The sequence below is a fragment of the Canis aureus genome, chromosome 15, assembly GCF_053574225.1.
Source record: "Canis aureus isolate CA01 chromosome 15, VMU_Caureus_v.1.0, whole genome shotgun sequence".
Lineage (NCBI taxonomy): Eukaryota > Metazoa > Chordata > Mammalia > Carnivora > Canidae > Canis > Canis aureus.
The window spans coordinates 61414098-61435507 of NC_135625.1; the positions used below are offsets into that span (position 1 = coordinate 61414098).

The window sequence follows — 21410 nt, forward strand, 5'->3', positions numbered from 1 at the left end:
CAAGTGCTCCCCTCAGTGCCCGTCACCCGTACCTCTTCTCAGCTATGGGATCAGCTTAAACATAGTCTTATCATATGATCCAACAATCAAGATAAAAACTTATCTCCACACACAGACCTTCATATGGATATTTATAGCAATTTTATTTGTAGTTGTCAAAACTTGGAAGCAACAGAGATGTTCTTCCGTAGGTGTATTGATAAATAAACTGTGGGACATTCCACTAGCTGGAATATTATTCAGTGCTAAAAAGAAATGATCTATCAAACAACAAAAGTTGCTATAAATATCCATATGAAGGTCTGTGTGTGGAGATAAGTTTTTATCTTGATTGTTGGATCATATGATAAGACTATGTTTAAGCTGATCCCATAGCTGAGAAGTACAAATAGACGATGATTGGACTGAGCTACTCAGAATAAATGAATACTCTAAGATTAAATACTTTTGTTTGTATCCATTCAAATGAGACAGAACTTAATTGACCCTTAAAAGTAAGACTAAAATAATACCAAGATAGTAAGTAAATATCTTTTTTTAAAAAAAGGCCTTTGAAAATTTGATTTCAAGTACTAAAATCACTTGCCATAAAAGATGAATGATGAGAATAGTTACATTTAAATAATGAATTTAATGAGATTTCTAGGGTAAAAGAAGCTTCTTTTTGTCTTATTAAAGAAAAGTTTCACAGATAAATTCATCTTGAGCATATGCTGAAATTCTTTTCTTGTTAATGGAAAAACTAACAAGTGGATTATGAAGTGTACCAATATGAAGTAAACTTCCACCAAGCCTATCTATCCTATATGAAAAAAAACATTTACTCAAGGAGCTAAGTTTCTATGTGCAGATATTGCTTTATTTTATATAGGTACAAAAGGTCTTAACCATGAGGTTGACAGTTGAGAGCCATCTCAGACTTTTCAGGAGCAAAAGATAAGTAAATTCATCTATTACTATGATTAGACATAGCAAGAAAAAAAAACACTTTTGCCTCTATGCTGTTGTTCCTAATCTCAGATTGTTATCACTTTATATATTTCCTTATTTTTGCTCCAAATATACCATGTCTTCCTGGATCTTACTGAATTATGAATTAGGTATTTATTTGTAGTAAATATATTTTGGTGAGAGATATCTCTTCTGACTCTACAAAGGGGCTTTTTATTTTAAATTGTAACTTATTTTCACAGGTCTTTTTTTAAAGAAAAAAAGACTTATTTATTTGTTTGTTTGTTTATTTATTTATTTATTTATTTATTTATTTATTTATTTGTTTGAGAGAAAGAGAGAGAGAGCATGAGAGGGAGGAGGGGTAGAGAGAAGAGAGAGAATCATCAAGGAGACTCTCCGCTAAGCCCTACTCAGGGCTTAATCCCAGAACCCTGAGATCATGACCTGAACTGAAATCAAGAGTTGGTTGCTTAACCAACTGAGCCACCTTGGCACCCCTGTTTTCATAGGTCATTTTATGTTTTTCTCTGATAGTATTTTTGACCCTTGAACAACATGAGTTTGAGCTGCATGGGTCCACTTACATGTGGACACCTTATAGTACAGAAGTGCAAATGTATTTCTCTTCCTCGTGATTTTCTTAATAACATTTTCTCTGCTTTACTTTACTGCATAGTATGTGGTACATATAGCATACCAAATAAGTGTTAATCAACTGTTATGTTATCACTAAGGCTTCTGGCCAACAGTAGGCTATTAGTAGTTAAGTTTTGTGGGAGTCATAAGTTATGCAAGGATTTTTTATTACGCTGAGTGTTGATGCCCCAACCCTCATATTATTCAAAGGTCAACTGTACTTTAGAAGCCAGTCTGTGCTTTCTAGTCACCCACCCTTTTACTTTTATCCAGTTTGTTTTTACTGTAGCATTTGCGTTAATCAGCATTACATTCTACAGTCTCTTTTTGTTTTCTTTTTACCCAGTGAGAATATATATATATATATATATATATATATATATATATATATACCATGAAGGTAGGATTTTGACTGTTTTCTTCTGCTGTATCTTTAGCACATAAATCAAGGCCAGTACATTGCAGTCTCCAATAAGTATTTGTTGAGTAAGTGGCTGGATAAATGAATAGAATAGTTACATTGTCTCCACTGAAGGACACACCAGATTTGTTTAATCAATCCTCTATTAATGGATATTTGAGTTGTTTCTGGATTTTCAGGATTATGTGGATACTCTATCGGTAAGTACACTAGATTATTCTGGTGGGGATTGTGACTGCCTCCTTAACATCCAATCCTCCTTTTCTTGGTAACTCTCCTTATAACTACTCAGTTAATCAAACATATATCAAATAGGCCAAATATCTTGCAGAATAAAAAGTCCACACTTTGCTCTGATGGTATGCCTTGTCACTTAATTGTAAATTAATCAACATAATCCCATTAGATTATTGGCTCAGGTTTGTGCAAGTGACCAAAATCAGTTAAAGACACACAATATGATGTCTGCCAGGGGCATCTGGGAAAGAAGCTTTCTAGATCTGCTGGGAACAACTTTATCTCTTTATCAACAACAAAAGTTGCTATACAGACAAAGGAGAGCAGGGCTCCAATGGCCATTTTGATCACAAGGCTTTATCCCTAGGAAAAACTGGCAGTAATGACAGTAAATGACAGTAATGCACAGGGGGCAAAGACAGGAATAAATTGGTCCTTGACATTTTTGAATTGCTGAATCAAAACATCCATGAAGCCTTTCCCATTTCTAAGCTTCTATTAGTATAGTTTTAAAGACCACGTGAGTTGGATATTGTATTCCTTGCAACGAATAACTTCTGAATGCTACATTCCCATTTATACTTTGTTTTTGTTTTTTATAAGCATATTTTAATAGGATAGAGTCCTAGACATGATTTTGTTGGGTCAAAGAGCATACAGATTTTGCATTTTAATATACAGTTACAAATTACAAAGAGTTAGATTTTAACAAGACAAGAGGTAGAAAGTGACGAGAGGCTGAAAAGGGACTATTGAATGGTATCAAGAAATAGAACTTGTTTGTTTTTCTTCATACTTTTCTTTGGGCCTGCCCTGATCTCTCATCTTTTGTGTATCTCACTGAGCCTGTGGCTTCTCTGAATCTGCCCTCTACTTGTGGTGAAGTGGGTAGGTGTATATTGATGGTGGTGATGGAGTAGAATAAAAAGCATTTCAGAGGAAATAGGAGAATCTTTAAGCTCATTTGTTTCTGGTGAGAAACCTGAGATGTTTAATTAAGATAGATCTAAAGCTACCCATTTTAATAAAGAGGAGTTAAATATGAAATTAATTTAGGCTGTATGAAAACGTAAAAGCAATTTGATGAGAACCATGGAAATAAGACAGATCAGCTTAGTTATGACCAAATATTTAAGAGCCTTGAATACAAGGCTAAGGAATTTGGGTTCCATCCTGGTGGCACTGACAAGATGATATTAAGGGCTCAGGACTGTTCCCTATGCATGTGCCATCCAAAGTTACAGAGGAATAGGAATTTGGTAATGGGATGTATATCTTCCCATACCTTCCTCTTTCAAGATACCTGGTATGGCCTGCGTGTTTGTGTCCCACCACCAAATTTATGTACTCAAACTCTAATCCATAAATGGGATGATATTAGGAGGTGGGGCCTTTGCAAGGTTTAGATAAGGTCATAAAGGTGGAGCCCTTGTGATGGGATTAGCGTCCTTATAAGAGGAGACTAGAGCCCTTCCATGTGAGGACACAGTGAGAAGGACACTGTCTACAAGCCAGGGAGTAGGCCCCCACTATTTCAATGGCACCCAGATTTTGGACTTCCCAGCCTCCAGAACCATGAGAAATCAGTTTGTGGTTTAAGCCACCTGGTCTATGGCTTTTTTGTTATAGCAGCTTATACTGACTAAAGCAATTCCTCACCTTATTACTAAAGCTGCAAACATTTCCCCCTTTCAAACCTCCTCCACCTGCTGCTGTGTCTTCATGCTCATTATATCTTTTTCCTGGATCCATACCAGATATGCATAGGAATCATGTGTCAGGACTTACACTCCAACTCTATAGCCAAGACTTTTAGGACCTTAGTGTAATAGATTGATTTTCTGCAAACTTACCTGCATTTGCACTTTCTTTTTCTTAGAGTTCAAAATAGTATATTATTTGGTCTGGGATTTGGGGTATAGGTGGTGGAAGAGGGGCACAGATTGCGTGAAGACACCATGCCTGCTATAGCAATAAAATCTCAGTGGGAAAACAAGAGAGATCTCAGGGAACTGGAACATATAGGTAAGGAAAACCTTGAAGGATGCACAAAATCAGTGATTTGTAAAAATTTCTCCATCTGGTGGTTTCCTTTATCTAGCCTCACAGAGTTTCAGATAAATTAGACTGCAGAGGGAGACCATGTCATTACAGCAGTAGCAAAGCATCAAGAATAAGGACAGCTGGAGCTTCGTCTCTGCCCAACTATGAGCTAGCCAAATGACTTTGGGCAGTTGATTTCCACTTTCTGCACCTTGTTGTCATCATCTGTTCAAAAATGTGATGGTTCTTCAATAAGTGGTGCTGGAAAAATTGGACATCCAGATACAGAAGAATGAAACTAGACTAATCTCTTGCACCATACACAAAGATAAACTCAAAATGGATGAAAGATCTAAATGTGAGACAAGATTCCATCAAAATCCTAGAGGAGAACACAGGCAACACCCTTCTTGAACTTGGCCACAGTAACTTCTTACAAAATACACCCATGAAGGCAAGAGAAACAAAAGCAAAAATGAACTATTGGAACTTCATCAAGATAAGAAGCTTCTGCGCAGCCAAAGAAACAGTCAACAAAACTAAAAGACAACCTACAGAATGAGAGAAGATATTTGCAAATGACGTATCAGATAAAGGGCTAGTATCCAAGATCTATGAAGAACTTCTTCAACTCAATAGCAAAGAAACAATCCAATCATGAAATGGGCAAAAGACATGAAGAAATCTCACAGAAGAAGACATAGACATGGCCAACAAGCACATGAGAAAATGCTCTGCATCACCAGCCATCAAGGAAATACAAATCAAAACCACAATGAGATCCCACCTCACACCAGTGAGAATGGGGAACATTAACAAGACAGGAAACCACAAATGTTGAAGAGGATGTGGAGAAAGGGCAACCCTCCTGCACTATTGGTGGGAATGTGAACTGGTGCAGCCACTCTGGAAAATTGTGTGGAGGTTCCTCAAAGAGTTAAAAATAGACCTGCCCTATGACCCAGCAATTGCACTGTTGGGGATTTACCCCAAAGATACAGAAGCAGTGAAACGCCGGGACACCTGCACCCCGATGTTTCTAGCAGCAATGTCCACAATAGCCACACTGTGGAAGGAGCCTCGGTGTCCATTGACAGATGAATGGATAAAGAAGATGTGGTCTATGTATACAATGGAATATTCCTCAGCCATTAGAAACGACAAATGCCCACCATTTGCTTCGACGTGGACGGAACTGGAGGGTATTATGCTGAGTGAAATAAGTCAATCGGAAAAGGACAAACCTTATATGGTCTCATTCATTTGGGGAATGTAAAAATTAGTGAAAGGGAATAAAGAGAAATATTTTTTTATCAGTGTAGTTTTTATTGCATTCTTAAGGTATCACAAAGAAGTCTGAAAAATCATCTGGCATCTTGCTGTTTCTGTTGCTGGACAACTCAGCGCTTATTCATCAGCCTGCTGAACTGTTCCTTTTTCAGAAACATAGATACCATCCAAAAATTTTCTGATATCCTTGTTTTTAACAGTTGTCACTTGCTGGATCAAAGCAGCTGAGTTTGAAACAAGTTCAATGTCATTTCCTTCAAGAATTAACTCATCTTTTTGGGCTTGAGATACAGAGAAAATGAGTGAAAATATCAGTGAGGGTGACAAAGAATGAGAGACTCCTAACTCTGGGAAATGAACAAGGGGTAATGGAAGGGGAGGTGGGAGGGGGTTGGGGTGACTGGGTGATGGGCACTGAGGGGGGCACTTGGCAGGATGAGCACTGGGTGTTATGCTATATGTTGGCAAACTGAACTCTAATAAAAAAAATTAAACAAAACAAAACAAAGCATCCAGGGGTTTAGGTACAGTGCAGAGTTTAAAAGAATAACCAATTCGTTTCCAATTAGAACACTACATTTTGTTCTCTGAAATTATTTTACAGTGTCTGAACAAACAGCATAAACTGAATAAAACATGAGGTCTCATCCAAAAAAAAAAAAAATGTGATGGTAACAGTGACCTCTAAGCTTATCCATGCTTATATCCTCAGGGGACCACACAGCCTAGCAGATAGAAAGTGATCAGTAAATTCACTTTGGTCAGGCTGAGTGAAGAACCACATAACCTCTCCAATTCTATTCTCCTGTAATTGTTCAGTTCTATGTCCACCCTCTTACTCAGCAGCAGGTTTGAAGAGAAAGTTCATAAATACTAAGTAAGGACAGGTCTTGGATACATGTGCTGTGGAACAAAATGGTTTTATTTAGATACTGTTCTCAAGCATAGTTGGAAGATGCAATTGGCCAACAGGGGATGGCGCATAGAGTGGTACACAAGGTCGCATGCTTAGTTGGCAGCGATGGTCTGCTGAATCCAGCTCACGTATTTGCAGACCCTGGTGTAGACACCAGGTTTGCCTTTTTGAGCACAGCCGGCACCCCAGGAGACAACGCCCTGGAGCTCTCCATTGCAGACCACAGGGCCACCAGAGTCACCCTGCACAAGAAGAAAGAGACAGTTAAGAACTCTCAACTACGCCAGGATGGGAGAAAAGCTCAAAATTGTTTCTCCATTACCCTGAGTCCATTTCCCCAGGTTGTTGATTCTCCAGGAAGCACCTTCCCTTCTCCTGGAAATCCAATCCTCATCCTCTGACTACATCCCTCTCCTTTCTCCTCCCACCTCCAAATGTCTGCTCTTTTCTTAGTTACAGGCATGCAGGGCCAGGAAGGGAGGACTGAGTGAGTGAGCGCAATGCTGCCCAGCTAGCCCTGCTTTTTCAGAAAGGTTCCTTCTACAATATACCTCCTCAGGAGGGCACCTGGGTGCTCTGTTTGCACACCATCTTCTGTTTATCTTTTTACTCTTAACCCTAGCCATTAATATCTCAAAAAGAAAATTTATCACTTATCCCAAATCCTACTTCTAATCCATCCCAGAGACAGCTTTTCAATTTTCCGTGTTTTGGGAAAGGGAAACTATGGTGGAAATGCATGAATCTCAGCTAGAAAAAGGAGTACAAAGAAATTAACCTGGCAAGAGTCCTTTCCACCCTCCATGTAGCCCAAACACATCATGTTGCTGGAGATCTGGCCAGGGTATGCATTATGGCAAACGCTGTCAGAAAGGATGGGAGCCTTCAGACACTGCAGGACATCAGGATAGTTTTCTGTTGGTTGCAAGAGTAAAAGTGGGAGAATATTACCCACAGCATTCGTGGAGATTTCCTTCCCAATATTCCGCCCCCCACCCTGACCCCCAACCCCTTACCCACTCTCTCAGATTGCCAGTAACTTCTATTTTGGAAGAGCAACTTTTACTTGGAAAGTCTTCCAAACAGTTTTAATCAACAAGTTATTCTCTCTGATGCTAGCTAGCATCAGGCACTGCAGATCTCAAATCTAGAGACTATTTCTCAGGCAGGTGTACCTTTTAGACAGTACCAAATCCCTCAGCCTCTGTTCTGTTCTCCTCAGCTTCTACTTCTTTGCAAATCACTAATCACACTTCAACTGGATATCTGCCATCTTTATCATAGCTCATTTCTGTTGTGTTTTCTGGCAAAGGAATCTTTCTAAGACTCCATATAGCCCCAAACTATCCTCAAGGAACCTTGCCTTGCTTGACAATTTGGACACTTTGGACTTGCTGACCCTCAACATGTCTTTCATTTCTCGGATTTTCAGATTTGGCACTTTTGTTCCAGGTGACACTTACGCCCGATGCTCTGGGTATTTCCCCAGCCAGAGATGAGGCACTGGGTACCAGCAGCTGGACAGGATTTTGGCAGAGCGATAGCAGACACTCGAGAGTTGAGGGTGGCAGGAGAGCTCAGTTTGATCAGCATGATGTCGTTATCGATAGTGTTTGCGTTGTATCTGGGGTGGCGGATGATCTTGGCTGCATTGATGAATTGTTCTCCACCCTCAGAGACTGCGATGTTGTACTCTCCCAGACGCACCTGGATTCGGCTGGATTAAAGGATGCACAATTCTGTGAGGACCGGCTTGAGCTTTGCCCCTTTCCCAGTTCACCCCAATCAGGAGCACAAGCGCGAACACCATCCCCTTCTAGTGTTTCCACACACAGGTACCTTTCCATGTAAAATTTCCTCAATGCATCATCATTCAGTGCCTGGAGGAAATGAGGAGGCTCCTAGAATCTGAATGCTCACCCCTGAAGCCTAACTGCGCTGTTTACCCCCTTTGTGATTTGGCAGGGCTGGGGCATGAGTTGATCTGTGAGGACAGGGATGTGAATGTTGGTGACTTACGACTTGTAGCAGTGAGCCGCGGACACCACCCACTGGGAGTTGATGAGGGAGCCGCCACAGAAGTGGTAGCCAGAGTTCAAGGACACCTGGTAGGGGACGGAATTCCTGGAACAAGTGTAGCCCCCGACGATCTTGTCATCATCGTCAATGGGGAAAGCAACTGACCAGAAAAAGTTAGAAACAATCTATTAAACAGATCCATCTTGGAATGTCTACTTACCACTGAGTTTTTACAGATTAACTAGGAAAGATAATGCTTTCCGGTCACACATAATCAGGAGATGATAACATAATTTTTACATAATATTTTCCAAAATCTTATTATTCTATACCTTTAACACATACCCTGCTTGTACTATTCTAAGTATCTAATCCTTAATTTATGCCTTAAATTTGATAAATACACTTTTTTTTATTTTTTTTTATTTATTTATGATAGTCACAGAGAGAGAGAGAGAGAGAGAGAGAGAGAGGCAGAGACATAGGCAGAGGGAGAAGCAGGCTCCATGCACCGGGAGCCCGACATGGGATTCGATCCCGGGTCTCCAGGATCGCGCCCCGGGCCAAAGGCAGGCGCCAAACCGCTGCGCCACCCAGGGATCCCCTGATAAATACACTTTTTAATGTATGCACACACACACACACACACACACCTCAATCGGAGACTCTCTGTGTAGTAAATTCCCTGAACATTGCTATCTAAGGATATAATCCTTTTTGTACAAAATTTTGCTCAGCAGACATGCAAACGTGTTCAACAAAGCCTTACAGTAATCATGCTTATGTTTATTTATGGTGTTTGGCATAGGATAGATAACCCCATAAAGTAACAGAAAGGGAGCTTTTAGAAGCTACCTAAGAATGTTCTAGCCTGGAAGGAATTGGGAGTTTTGGACTTTTGTACTTTAATTTCTCTTTTTGGTTCTCGCCTAAAATTTTCAGGATGTAATTTCATAGAACATTGTATGGTTTTCGCTTTCCAACCTTTCCCTTTATCTCAATCATGTTTCCAACATTTTTCAATTTATTCAGCGTTCTGAAGTCTTCCTACTGATTTATTAAGATTTCTATGGCTTCAAAGTCTATGATTGTATTATAGGCACCCTATTGTTCAAGTATTTTAAAGTAATTTTGGAAAAGACATTTCTAGATGTATCTACTAATGTATTGAATGTATACCCATCCAATTTGGGAAAGTTTAGTAGTAAGATTTTTATAAAGTTTGGTAGTACAAAAAATAGAAATTGTTCTTTCTTTTGATGATTAAATAATAGGGTATTTTACACAGAGAAATTTCATTAGCAAAAATGTTGTAAAATCCAGCCCTTAGGTTTTATTCATGAGAAATAAAGTACCTTCACCTGTTAAGATCCCTGTGACAATGCCCTTTGGTGTAGAAGAGCCTTGGGCTCTGATCCTCATAGCCTCTTCAATGAGCCCTAGTTACTAGTTACTAGTACTAGTTACTAGTCCCAATTATAACTCCTGATTATTAACTCCAAATGCTTAGAAAGGTCAAAACAACATTTCCATAATGTTAACTATCATTTCCTTTTCTCTCTTCCTCCATAGATTTTACTTTGAAGTTCAGGGCAATTTCTGCCTCTTTATATTTTCTACACTAATTACTCCTGCTCACTATAATCTTACCCCAACTAGTGAGACTTAATTATGTATAGGCATTTATACAGCAGTAGGTGCCCCCCTTATTTATGGTTTTGGCTACCCTTGGTTAACCAGATCAGGAAAGCAGATGATCCATTTTCTGATGTATCCTCTGAAGTTTATTACTAGCCTAACACTATGTCACAATGCCTATGTCATTCACTTCCCTTCATCTCATCATCCAGGCATTTTATCATCTCACATTATTACAAGAAAGGTGAGTACAGGAGCACCTGGGTGGCTCAGTTGGTTAAGTGTCTGCCTTTGGCTTGGGGGCTCAGGTCATGATCCCAGGATCCTGGGCTCAAGTCCCACATCAGGCTCCTTGCTCATCTGCTTCTCCCTCCTCCTCTGCCCCTCCCCCCTGCTCATGCTCTCTTTCTCTGTCCTTCAAATAAATAAATAAAATCTTTAAAAAGAAAGAAAGATGAGTATAGTACAATAAGATATTTTGAGAGAGAGAAAAGAGCATAGTCACATAACTTTTATTCCAGTATATTGTTATAATTGTTCTTTTATTATTAGTTTTGTTGTTAATCCCTTGCTATTCCTAATTTATAAATTAAACATATATATATGTTATATATGTTTCATATATGTGTGTGTGTGTATATATATATATATATATATATATATATATATATGAAAAACTATATATATAGGGTTCAGTACTGGCTGTGGCTTCAGGCACCCACTGTGGGTGGATGTATCTGCCACAGAAAAGATGAGACTACTATATACACTGTTGTTTCAATATTTTAAACTTCTTGAGCCCAGAGATTACATTCAACATTCACTGTTGTCTTTCAGAGTACAAAGTGCAAATAAGTACATCACGGACACCAACAGATTCACTTATTATCATAGACTCACCAGTGGCTCCCAGTAGAGCGAGGAAGATAAAGGTCTTCATGGTTGCTCCCTGGATCTGGTCTGGGGTGTGCAGTGAACCTCCTTATTCACAGCTATTTATATCTCCAGGTTTGACATTGACACTCAAGGCCATGAGTGCCAGAAAAATGATTTACTAATCCAAATTTAGAATTCAATTCTGTGCCAAATTGAAGATAATTCAGCATCAGATTTAAACATTAGCTTTTATCTATTTTTCCAGAAGGTTATGGGAATGGAAGTAATAAACCCACCTGGTGCTATCTGTTCCCACTAATAGAAAAGTAAGTTGGAGTAAAGTCATGGAACAAGGCTACGGGTGTCCTGTTTCCCAGACAAAAATCTTAGGTACTTGGTCATCTCAACTATGAACTTCTATCTTGAGGACCATCTTGAACACTACCCCCTTGAAGTTTTTTTTTTTTTTTTTAAGATTTTATTTATTTATTTATTTACAAAAGACACACAGAGAGAGACAGAGACATAGGCAGAGGAGGAGCCTGATTCAGGACTCGATCCCAGTACCCAAATCAGAGGCAGATGCTCAACCACTTAGCCACCCAGGGACCCTTACCCCCTTGAAGTTTAATTATAATTAGCTCTCTCACAAATATATAATTTTTCTGTAGTATCTTTGGTCTTGTATAACCATGTTAGCTTTTCATTATTAATAGGTATAACTTGTTTCCTTGAGAAAAGAAAAATTGTTCTGAATTGAAGCTAGGATCAATCTAGACAGAAGAGTGAAAGAACAACTTACATTTACTAGAAATTATTATATATATATTACATATATAAAACTTGGCATATATCAATTTAGTAATCCTCATTACAACCCTTAGGGGTACCTATTACTATCCCTACTTTACATATGAGAAAATGGAGGCACACAAAATTGCAGGAGACTTGACCAAAAATCACATAGCAAGGACACGACGGGGTCAGGATTCCAGCCCAAGAAATCTGGCGTTAGAGTCTGTGCACTTAATCACTGTACAACACTTCCCTCAATAAGCTCACCATGTTCTGAACACCACACTAATGCGGAAATCTTGGCCAATGACAATACAAGTGAAGTTATGGAGGCCTCCTCTGTGTCAGGCACTGTGGATGGGATTTATGTACATCAATTCAGGTCAATCCTTACCAACTGCTTTATAAGTATTATTCTAATTTTTACCATTTTATAGATGGGGAGGGTGAAGCTTAGAGAAATTACATGCTTTGCTCAACGTTTTATACTCTTCAGTGACCAACACAAGGTTCAGACTTAAGCAGCCTTATTTCAGGGGCCGTGTCCTCCACTGTGGTGCCATAAACATAATTAAGGGGAACAGTCAGAACTCTACAAAATTAAAGGATAACTCTTGGGAACAGATAGAATTCTTGGAAAGATCTAAGAAATGTGTTCCTGACCAGGAGTTCTCATAATTAATGAGGTATGGTAGACGTATCCAGAATAAGTGAATGTCGGGAAGAACTAACCTGTAGCTACATAGAACCAGATTCTACTCCCAAACACCTGACTGGCCAACCAGGATATTACTGCTGCTTTAGCAAATCATCCCTCCTGAAGTAGTTTGTTGCTTTTACATTAGAAATTCTGTTGGTAAAAAGATGATTAACTTGAAGGCGGAATTGACACTTGGACCAGGTAATTAATTCTGTGTTGTGGGTAACTGCCCTGCACTCTGTAGGATATTTATCAGCATCCTGGGCCTTAGTTACAAATATCACTAGCCCCTCCTCCCACTTGTGACAACCAAAATGTCTGGAGACATTGCTAAATATTCTCTTGGGGGCAAAAGCCTTCCCAGCTGGGAACAACTGATCTAAGGAGAAAAGATTAGCAAAGAAGCTTCTAAAGCCATAGCCATGGGAAAGTGCCTTAAATGTTAGGGCACTCATTAACCACCGAATGAATGGCACATAAGGCAGGGGGCTGCCCTTTACTGATTCCTAAAAATCAGGGAAACTGAGGAAAGAACCAGGCACAGAATGAAGAAGGGAAAGCCTTTCCAACCTGTCCAACTATGCTCCATCCTGACTACTCCCTGATGAGGTGTTAGAAGATGTAGGATTCTGTGTCATCCTAGAACTTTCCCTGAGCCTCATCAGAAATCTTAGCCCATACGAAAAACACATCTTAGAGCAAGATTTCCACAATTATTGGCTCATGTGCTGCTGTATGTTTTAGGGAGCTCTCCCTGGCGAATTCTAGGCTTAATCACTTAGACCCCTTCTTCCTGTGAGGGTCACTAGATAAGGAGAATTATCTAGGGTCAATTACAAATTCCCAAATAGACACCTGCAACAAAGGAACATGGACCCCTCTGGAGGAAGTGTGATGATTCTTCAGTCATATAAGGCAGCAGCCTGAGATATGGGGAAAGATATGGGGAAAATACCAAGTGATAGTTTCTGGACTTCATTTATTTCCAAATAACTCTCCTACATGTTGCATGGAAACCACTGAACACGGTGACTATAATATAACTGACGCTTTGATATTTAAATAGACTTTTTCTAAGTCACCAAGATTGTTAGAATAAAGGTGTTTATCATATTTCCCTGTTAGCTTTCTAATATTTGCAGAAGCAGCAGTGACATTACCTCCTCCTTTTCTGACTGTGATAATTTGTGTCTTCCCTCTCTCCCCCACCATTCTGGCTGCACGTTTATCAATGTTATCAATTTTTGTAAAGAGTTTGCTTTCTCAAGCAAAGATTTCTCATTGGCTGGTGAATTTTTACCTAATGTGCATTAGAATGAACATAAGCTATTTAATAATACAGCTCTTTAAATAACAATGGTCATTTGTGCGCTATCTGAAATGAGGTTGAAGACTAGTCGTTTTAGTATATGGTGCCACCAAAGAAAATGCATATTGAAAACGGCTGGAGATACACATCCCCTAGTATTAGGCAGAGGGCTAGACAAAATGAGTGGGGAACCCTAAGGATTGCTGATGGTGGGGGCTGTGGTGGCTGCTGAGGTTTGAAAGAGCTATGGAGCAGAGTAGATCTGGATACTTTTAAAAATATTTTATGTATTTATTCATTTATTCATGAAAGACACACAGAGAGAGGCAGAGACATAGGCAGAGGGAGAAGCAGGCTCCCCGCGGGGACCCTGACATAGGACTCAATCCCAGGACCCCGGAATTACGACCTGAGCCAAAGACAGATATTCAACCACTGAGTCACCCAGGCATCTGGAGTAGATCTGGATTTTAAGTAAAAAAGAAACATACACCAAGTGGAAGAGACCAGGAGAACATGTTGAAGAGGCCAGGGGAATATGGAATCAGCATGAGGTGTCTCTGTACGTAAGCATCATGTCCATCATTTAGGTAAAGTGAGTGAACAAACCCGAAGAAGAAAACCCTTGCATGATCATGTGTGAGCTTGGACCTACAAGATACCTTTTACTTATGAGATACTGTGAATCGTTCTGTGAAGTTGGCCCCTGGAGAATGGGGTTGAAATTTCCCACTTCAAGAGGCATACTTTATGTGTGCAAAACTTCTATCCTCAATAACATCGAGGAATTCTTATTTATAATCAACACTGGACAGGCCACAGTGTGTGGGGGAGGGAGGAGGAATTCTCCTTTCTCAGTCACATCCGTGAAAAGAGCCACGTACTAGGTGTGGGAATGGCCACATTCCTTTTGCCCAGCAGAGTGAGTTGGTACTGATTCTTCTTTTCCTAACTTCAAACACATGGTGGCCCTGAAGCACGTGTCTATATTTAATGAATCTGTATTTGTCACCTCTCTTTCTCATGCACATGGCTTAGTGGCCTTGGAGGACTATTTAAACTTGTTCCTGAACTGGGAGCTGGTTGGGGTCCAGCAAATATATTGACATTTATATTGGCAGAAGCAAGAGTCAACGGCCTCTGAAGGGAATTTTATGATCTTTTCTTTAATGGAATGTGTTTTTCTTTTTCCTTAGCTCCTCCAGCGACTTTCCTGGCTAATACAATACTAGTAACTGAGGCCATTACTGGCTTTTTTACCATTCCAACAGGAAGAGAAATCTTTAAAGATTTTTTGTTTATTAGATAGAGAGAGAGTGAGAGAGCACATGCAGGGGGAGAGGCAGAGGGAGAGTCAGACTCCCCACTGAATGGGGAGCCTGACATGGGACATGATCCCAGGATCCCAAGATCACAACCTGAATGGAAGACAGATGCTTAACCAACTGAGCCACTCAAGCATCCAGAAGGGAAATTTTTAAAGAAGAACTCCTCTCTCTGAAAAAAGATATAATAAGTCACTGAAATAAGCAATCAGGGCAGTTGGACTACAAAAAGGAACAAGTTACAAAGTATGTGCTTGTATAATAATCCTGATGCTAGCCTGGCAAGTCTATACTAACCTGAATTCCTAATCATTGCCATTAGGCAGGAAATCAGTGTTGACAAATAAAATGTGCTTTCTTGGTAAACTGAACCCTGGAAACAGGTTTCCTTGACGCTGATGAAGGATGGCATTGGCATGAGGACATTTCTATCCTAACTTCACATGATTCTCTCCATAAAATTGTGTGCAAGACTCAGCTAGCTTTTTCTGCAAAAGGCCCAGGAGTAAATGTTTCGGGCTCTGTAGGCAAAGCAGCCTCTGTCACAACTGCCCTCTTTTGCAGCATGAAAGCAGCGCATGCATGTGTGGGGGCAGTTAAGTCCCAGGAAACCTTCATTTGCTAAAACAGGCTGTAGGTCAGATTGTCCTTGACCCTGCTTGAGAACATAAGGAAGGACCTATTTAAATGCCCCATATCCACACTTAACATTGTATGATGGTTCAGTTGCAATGATCAGGTGTGGCTTGAAATAAAACTAGTAATCTCAAGAGAACTAGCTTATTATGGGCTTTACTTCACATAATGTTTTAGGGAGAAAGTAAGTGGGAGTTTGGGTATTTAGGGCTGGGATGTCGGAATGATAGAGAACAAGGTAGAACAAAAAAGAGAATCATAGAGACAGAAACTTGTACCAAAGCATGAGACACAATAAAATTCTGAGAAAGAACATTTCGATCTAGTAACCAGAGTTCTGACCTTAATTCTGTCGCTAGCTTCTATTTTGGGGGTCTTTGCACATTAATATCCTCATGTATAACATGAACGCCCACAGAAAACCATGGGCAAATAGGAGAAGTTAACACAATCTTTGATCCACATTAGAAGGGTTTTTGTTAAAGTGTTAATGTAACTAAATCCTGTCTCTTAGAATTCTCTCCACGCTGCTCTGTCTTCCCTTTTACAGCCAGATCCTGTTTCTATCTCACCAGAGCAGGTGGAGAAGCACACCTCATAAAAGAAGAATTAAGTTGTATCACAGAAGCAGAAGATGTGTATTCCGGCCAAGTCGTGGGTCTTCCTTGAGTCCCTTCATCGTGGTACAGCCCCCTGTGGCCCTTCCCACTCATTCCCACCTCCTCGCCAACCACACAGTGCATTCCAGCCCCAAGGCCTTCAGAAGGCTCGCATCCCCATTCATGTCCTGATGTTGCCCTCCCCACTCCCAGTTGTTTTACAATGATTTAGGATCATCTTTCTCCCTTGTTAGTACACCGTCCGTGCCAAAGTGTCAGTCCAGCCCTTACTAACCCCTATCACAATGTATTTGTCTTTCTCCAGCTGATTTATTTCACTTAGCATAATACCCTCTAGTTCCATCCACATCTTTGCAAATGGTAAGATAAGGACCATATATATATGGCATATCCACTAATCTTAAGTGCTTCATATGGTATATATATATACACACACACCATATATACTATATATATATATGGGTTTTCATTATATATATATATATATATATACATATATACATATATACATATATATATATATATACATACACATATGCCACATCTTCTTACAAAACAAAACAAAACTTGGCACAAGACTATGTTGCTTAAAGATTTGGGTTAAACTTCTCTCCTTCAAAATACCTTCTCCAACTATGGCAGTCTCCAAAGGATAAATGTTTTTCTACAAATTCTTCCAGTGCCGATGAATACAGCTTATATGCTATTATTTTATGATCAGTGAACTATTGTATAGTAATATTGTTAGTGTCACCTCAATATTGGCTCTGTCTCATCATCTAGAATATCCACACACACAAAACCAAAGATGTATACCCTGTGTTTTTGTTTTTTATTATTTTATTTCCCCTGTCAACACAGAACCCATTGCAACCGGGCTCTTCTATAGAGTTATAGTCAATGGCTGTTTGGTGACCAGAGCATAGCAGATGGCCAGCCTTTAAGGAAGCTGAGGCTTGAGGCACTCTTGAAGGCTGAGGGAAAGCATCTGGTTGTGGTTCAGCAGCCTGGGGTCCTGGAGAGATGAGTGGGTGGTGATTAGAGCGTGTGCTCACCTGCACATGATCAAAGGGCCCTCCTACTTCTCCTTCAAGAGAGGAACTAGCAAGAGAAGCATGCGGTGGGCTTTCAGGTACTCCGATTTTCTCATGCCAGAGGAATGCACCTTTACCATGTTTTGCAAACACTGGAGGATAAGAAGAGGTTTTCCCGGGAATGAAGAAAAAGAAACTGATTAACAGATATGTATTATCTTGACATGGTAATGGTTATTATGAGTGTTTCCATATCCCTCATTTATCAAATTATACACATTAAATATGTATGGGTCTTTGTCTATCAATTATACCCCAAAGAAGCTGTTAAAAATAAATAAAATTGGGGATCCTTGGGTGGCTCAGAGGCTTGGCGCCTGCCTTTGGCCCAGGGCGCGATCCTGGAGTCCTGGGATCGAGCCCCACGTCAGGCTCCCTGCATGGAGCCTGCTTCTCCCTCCTCCTGTGTCTCTGCCTCTCTCTCTCTCTCTATGTCTATCATAAATAAATAAATAAATCTTTAAAAAAATAAAAATAAATAAAATTATAGAGAACAATATGCAGAAATATTTTTAAAACAAATTTTAAAAAGATAGCCTGTGGCCTTAAAAAGAGCAAATTCATTAGGAAAACAGGTACACACATGACAATAACGTATTGGTATAGGAGAGAAGAAAGGAAAAGTCTAGGACTTTTAGAAACAAGAAATTGGCATTGCTTCCTGGGGAACAGAGTGAGGGGGGGGAAAAAGTTCAGAAAAGCCCAAGCAAGTTAAGTACATGTGCATTATGTATCCATCACCCTGTCTAGATCTAGACATATATCTAGAATATATGGGAGACAAAGTCCTGAGGCCTCCCCCTTACCCACCACCAATCTGAAGTGCCTCATATTATTTTATAAAGCACCTGTGAAGTGAAATGTCTTTGTTAGCTGAGGACTAAGCTGGCGCATTGCTTTGTATCTACACAGGAAGGAGGCCTGATACAAGGTGACAGAGACTCTACCAAGTGAGGAGGGTATTCCCAAGAAAGAGCGCGTTGGCACCCAAGTAGGGTGAAAAGAGTGGCCTGGTATATACCGGGCAGGGCGTGCCCCATGTCAGGTATCAGAAACTGAACTGAGGTGAGGGGATATCCAACATGGAGAAGACTCTCTGGCCCAGGCTGTCAGATCCCAAGCAGGGTGAGGCAGACACATGCAGGGGAGAGAAGGTTGCCATTGCCACGGGCAATTGGGCACATGCGAAGAGGTGGATCAAATGTGTAAACCTATTAAGGATGACAGGAGCCAAGTTTCTCCGTATTGCAAGGGAATTGCAAATATAGAAAGGGATGACACCAGAACACTAGAATGGGCCTTATCAGATTGGAATTGGAACTGGAATTATTCGTGTAAACTCTTGGTTTTTCAATAGGCATAGATAGATATAGAATTAAAGATGCCTGTTAATATGTGTGCATTTGTGTGCCTGTCTACATATGTGTATCCCCTAGGATCTGTCCACTGATGACTTGGGAGTGCTAGCACCCCCAAAGCCCAGATCTAGTGCCCATCTCTTGTTTTCTAAATACCATTATCCAGGGCTCTTTGGATAATAAACAGAACCAGGGCTCTATGGAGAAACAGCTGATATCACGATGAAGGCAGGGAAAGAAGAAGATAAGCCTAGAATATATTCTTGTGCTGTATTGTAAGGAAATACTCAAATACCCATCACTATGGGGGCCCTGACAACAAGGATGGTTTTCGAAGAGAAACGATTTTTCGACTTCTGAATCTCCTTTGGAGGATGCTTGATGCATGTTGGAAAATTATTATACCTATCCTTTAAAGTACAAGTTAGTATCAGGACACCTGGGTGGCTCAGTGGTTGAGCATCTGCCTTTGGCTCAGGTTGTGATCCCGGAGTCTTGGGATCGAGTCCCGCATCGGGCTCCCTGCATGGAGCCTGCTTCTCCCTCTGCCTGTGTCTCTGCCTCTCTCTCTGTGTCTCTCACGAATGAAGAAGTAAAATCTTTAAAATAAAATACAAATTAGTACCAAATGTTTGCTTCATGCCAAGCAAATTTATTTATCATTCAAATTTCTGCCTTGTGTCCTGACACCAGGCCCTCGATTTCCTTAAGTCACTAGTACGAATACGCCAGTGCCAATCATAGCACATTTGGAGATAATTTTTTTGTTGGTTAGACTCACGTGTGGCCTTTTACTACTTTCCATTGTGTCCATCTATTCCTTCATTTGACAATTATGGGTCAAGTAACTGCAAAGTGTTCCATATTCTGATAAGGGGGTGGAGCTCTGTAGCCCGGCCATCCAGTAAACATCTGGGTGGAAGCTTATCCTGACAGCTCATGCTGTTTCAGAGTTAAACGGGGGGTTGGAGATCAGTATTTCAGACTCTCCCTTGATCCAGGTTTCGGGGATGAGGAAAGGAGAAGGCAAGGAGATGAAATGCTTTAGCCGAATAAAAACCAATTATGTTTTAACTTTCTTAAAGAATACACTAAAGCTCTCCAAACTCCATGTTATCTCAAAACAAGTCCCTTTGCTCTTAGGAGTCTAGAAGAATTTCAAGGACGAGAACATCGCCTTACTCACCAATGCTTGGTGAACAAACTAACAGAGCCCTTGAACTCCATGCTCCCTTCCACCACCACCACCACCACCCTCCACCCCTCCCACACCCCAGGACGGAGACAGATGGTGCAGAGGAGGTTAATGTGTCCCTCTTTGAACCCTAAGGAGGAGCTGTGACTTCACTGAAATCTCTGGGGCTAGTCTGGGAGGAGAAGGGAAGGCAATGGGAAGCAGGGTGCCTAAGAAGGAAGAGAACACTCTAGCATTGGGTTTGCTCCCGGGTCAGCTTGGGAGATGGTATGTGCACAACCTGGACACTAAAACCCAGTCCACGGTGTACCTCCCCAACCTCTATAGCATTCTGTCTGCAGCCCCCGGGGTTCACATCCCTTAGGATCTTTCGTTACTCTCCTGTGCTTCCTCTGTATGTGACCCATCCATGATCAGCCTCGGCACCCCAGGTTAGAGAGATGCTCTCTAGGGGTACAGGTTGCAGCATATTACATTGTAAACTCATCAGTACCCACTGAGGGTGCTTCTTACCCACTTGGCATTAAATTCTTATGTCTTAAAATTAAGCACAGTTGGGACACCGGGGTGGCTTGGTGGTTGGGCATCTGCCTTTGGCTCAGGGTGTGATCCTGGGGTCCAGGGATCAAGTCCCACATCGAGCTCCCTGCATGGAGCCTGCTTCTCCCTCTGTCTGTGTCTCTGCCTCTTCTCTCTCTGTGTCTCTCATGAATAAATACATAAAATCTTTTTAAAAAATAAAATAAAATGAAGCACAGCTGGAGACAGGGAGAGACTCCACAAACCAAGCAAGGTGGTATCTCTGAGTTAAATCAAGATGAGGCTTGAGTGGGATTGTCCTGGTTCTATGAGACACAGTGTGGGGGGACATCTACCCCAAGGGAAGGAATGCATGTCTGAGCTGAGGAGGTGCTGTCAAGTAGAAAGAGAAAGGAAAGGCTCAGTTGGGGGAGGAAGCTACTAGCAAAAAAAAAAAAAGAAAGAAAGAAAAGAAAAAGCAACTGACTGAGAAACCTCCTTGAGGCAGCTGGGCGTAGGAAATCTTCCACACCTGCCCTGGTACATTTGGTCCTGCCACGCCAGACCAAGACCAGCTCTGGTGACGCTGGTACAGGGCATAAGTGAGAGAGGAAATGTGAGCTGTGGAAGTAAATAGGACACGAACTTCACCAGCAAATCCTCATCAGGTGCCGGTACAGGAATCTGAGCAGAGAGACTCCAGTCCCTTCCAGTCAGGTGCTGCCATGGGCTGCAGGCTCCTCTACTGGGTGGTCCTTTGTCTCCTGGGAGCAGGTGAGTCCTAAGAACTCCTGGGACATCTCTGTCCTCAGGCTTCTGGCTTTTTTCA

The 21410-nt window shown here is 40.9% G+C and overlaps 1 protein-coding gene across 1 annotated transcript; it reads right to left on the reverse strand.

Moving 5' to 3' along the window:
- Nucleotides 1-6482: 6482 nt before the first annotated feature.
- On the reverse strand, nt 6483-11213 carry LOC144284985 (serine protease 1). Its single transcript, XM_077850206.1, has 5 exons — nt 11055-11213; nt 8517-8676; nt 7961-8214; nt 7276-7412; nt 6483-6739 (listed from the first exon to the last, which is right to left on the reverse strand). Exons 1-5 carry the CDS (start codon nt 11092-11094, stop codon nt 6590-6592), a joined length of 741 nt encoding a protein of 246 aa, XP_077706332.1. The 5' UTR covers nt 11095-11213; the 3' UTR covers nt 6483-6589.
- Nucleotides 11214-21410: the final 10197 nt, after the last annotated feature.

Excerpts from the sequence above, each read along its gene's own strand:
- LOC144284985 (XM_077850206.1), bottom strand. The coding sequence starts at position 11,094 with ATGAAGACCTTTATCTTCCTCGCTCTACTGGGAGCCACTG. Across the intron at positions 7,413-7,960 it reads AAATACCCAGAGCATCGGGC|AAAACTATCCTGATGTCCTG; the intron begins GTAAGTGTCACC and ends TGCAACCAACAG. Across the intron at positions 6,740-7,275 it reads GTGGAAAGGACTCTTGCCAG|GGTGACTCTGGTGGCCCTGT; the intron begins GTTAATTTCTTT and ends CTTCTTGTGCAG.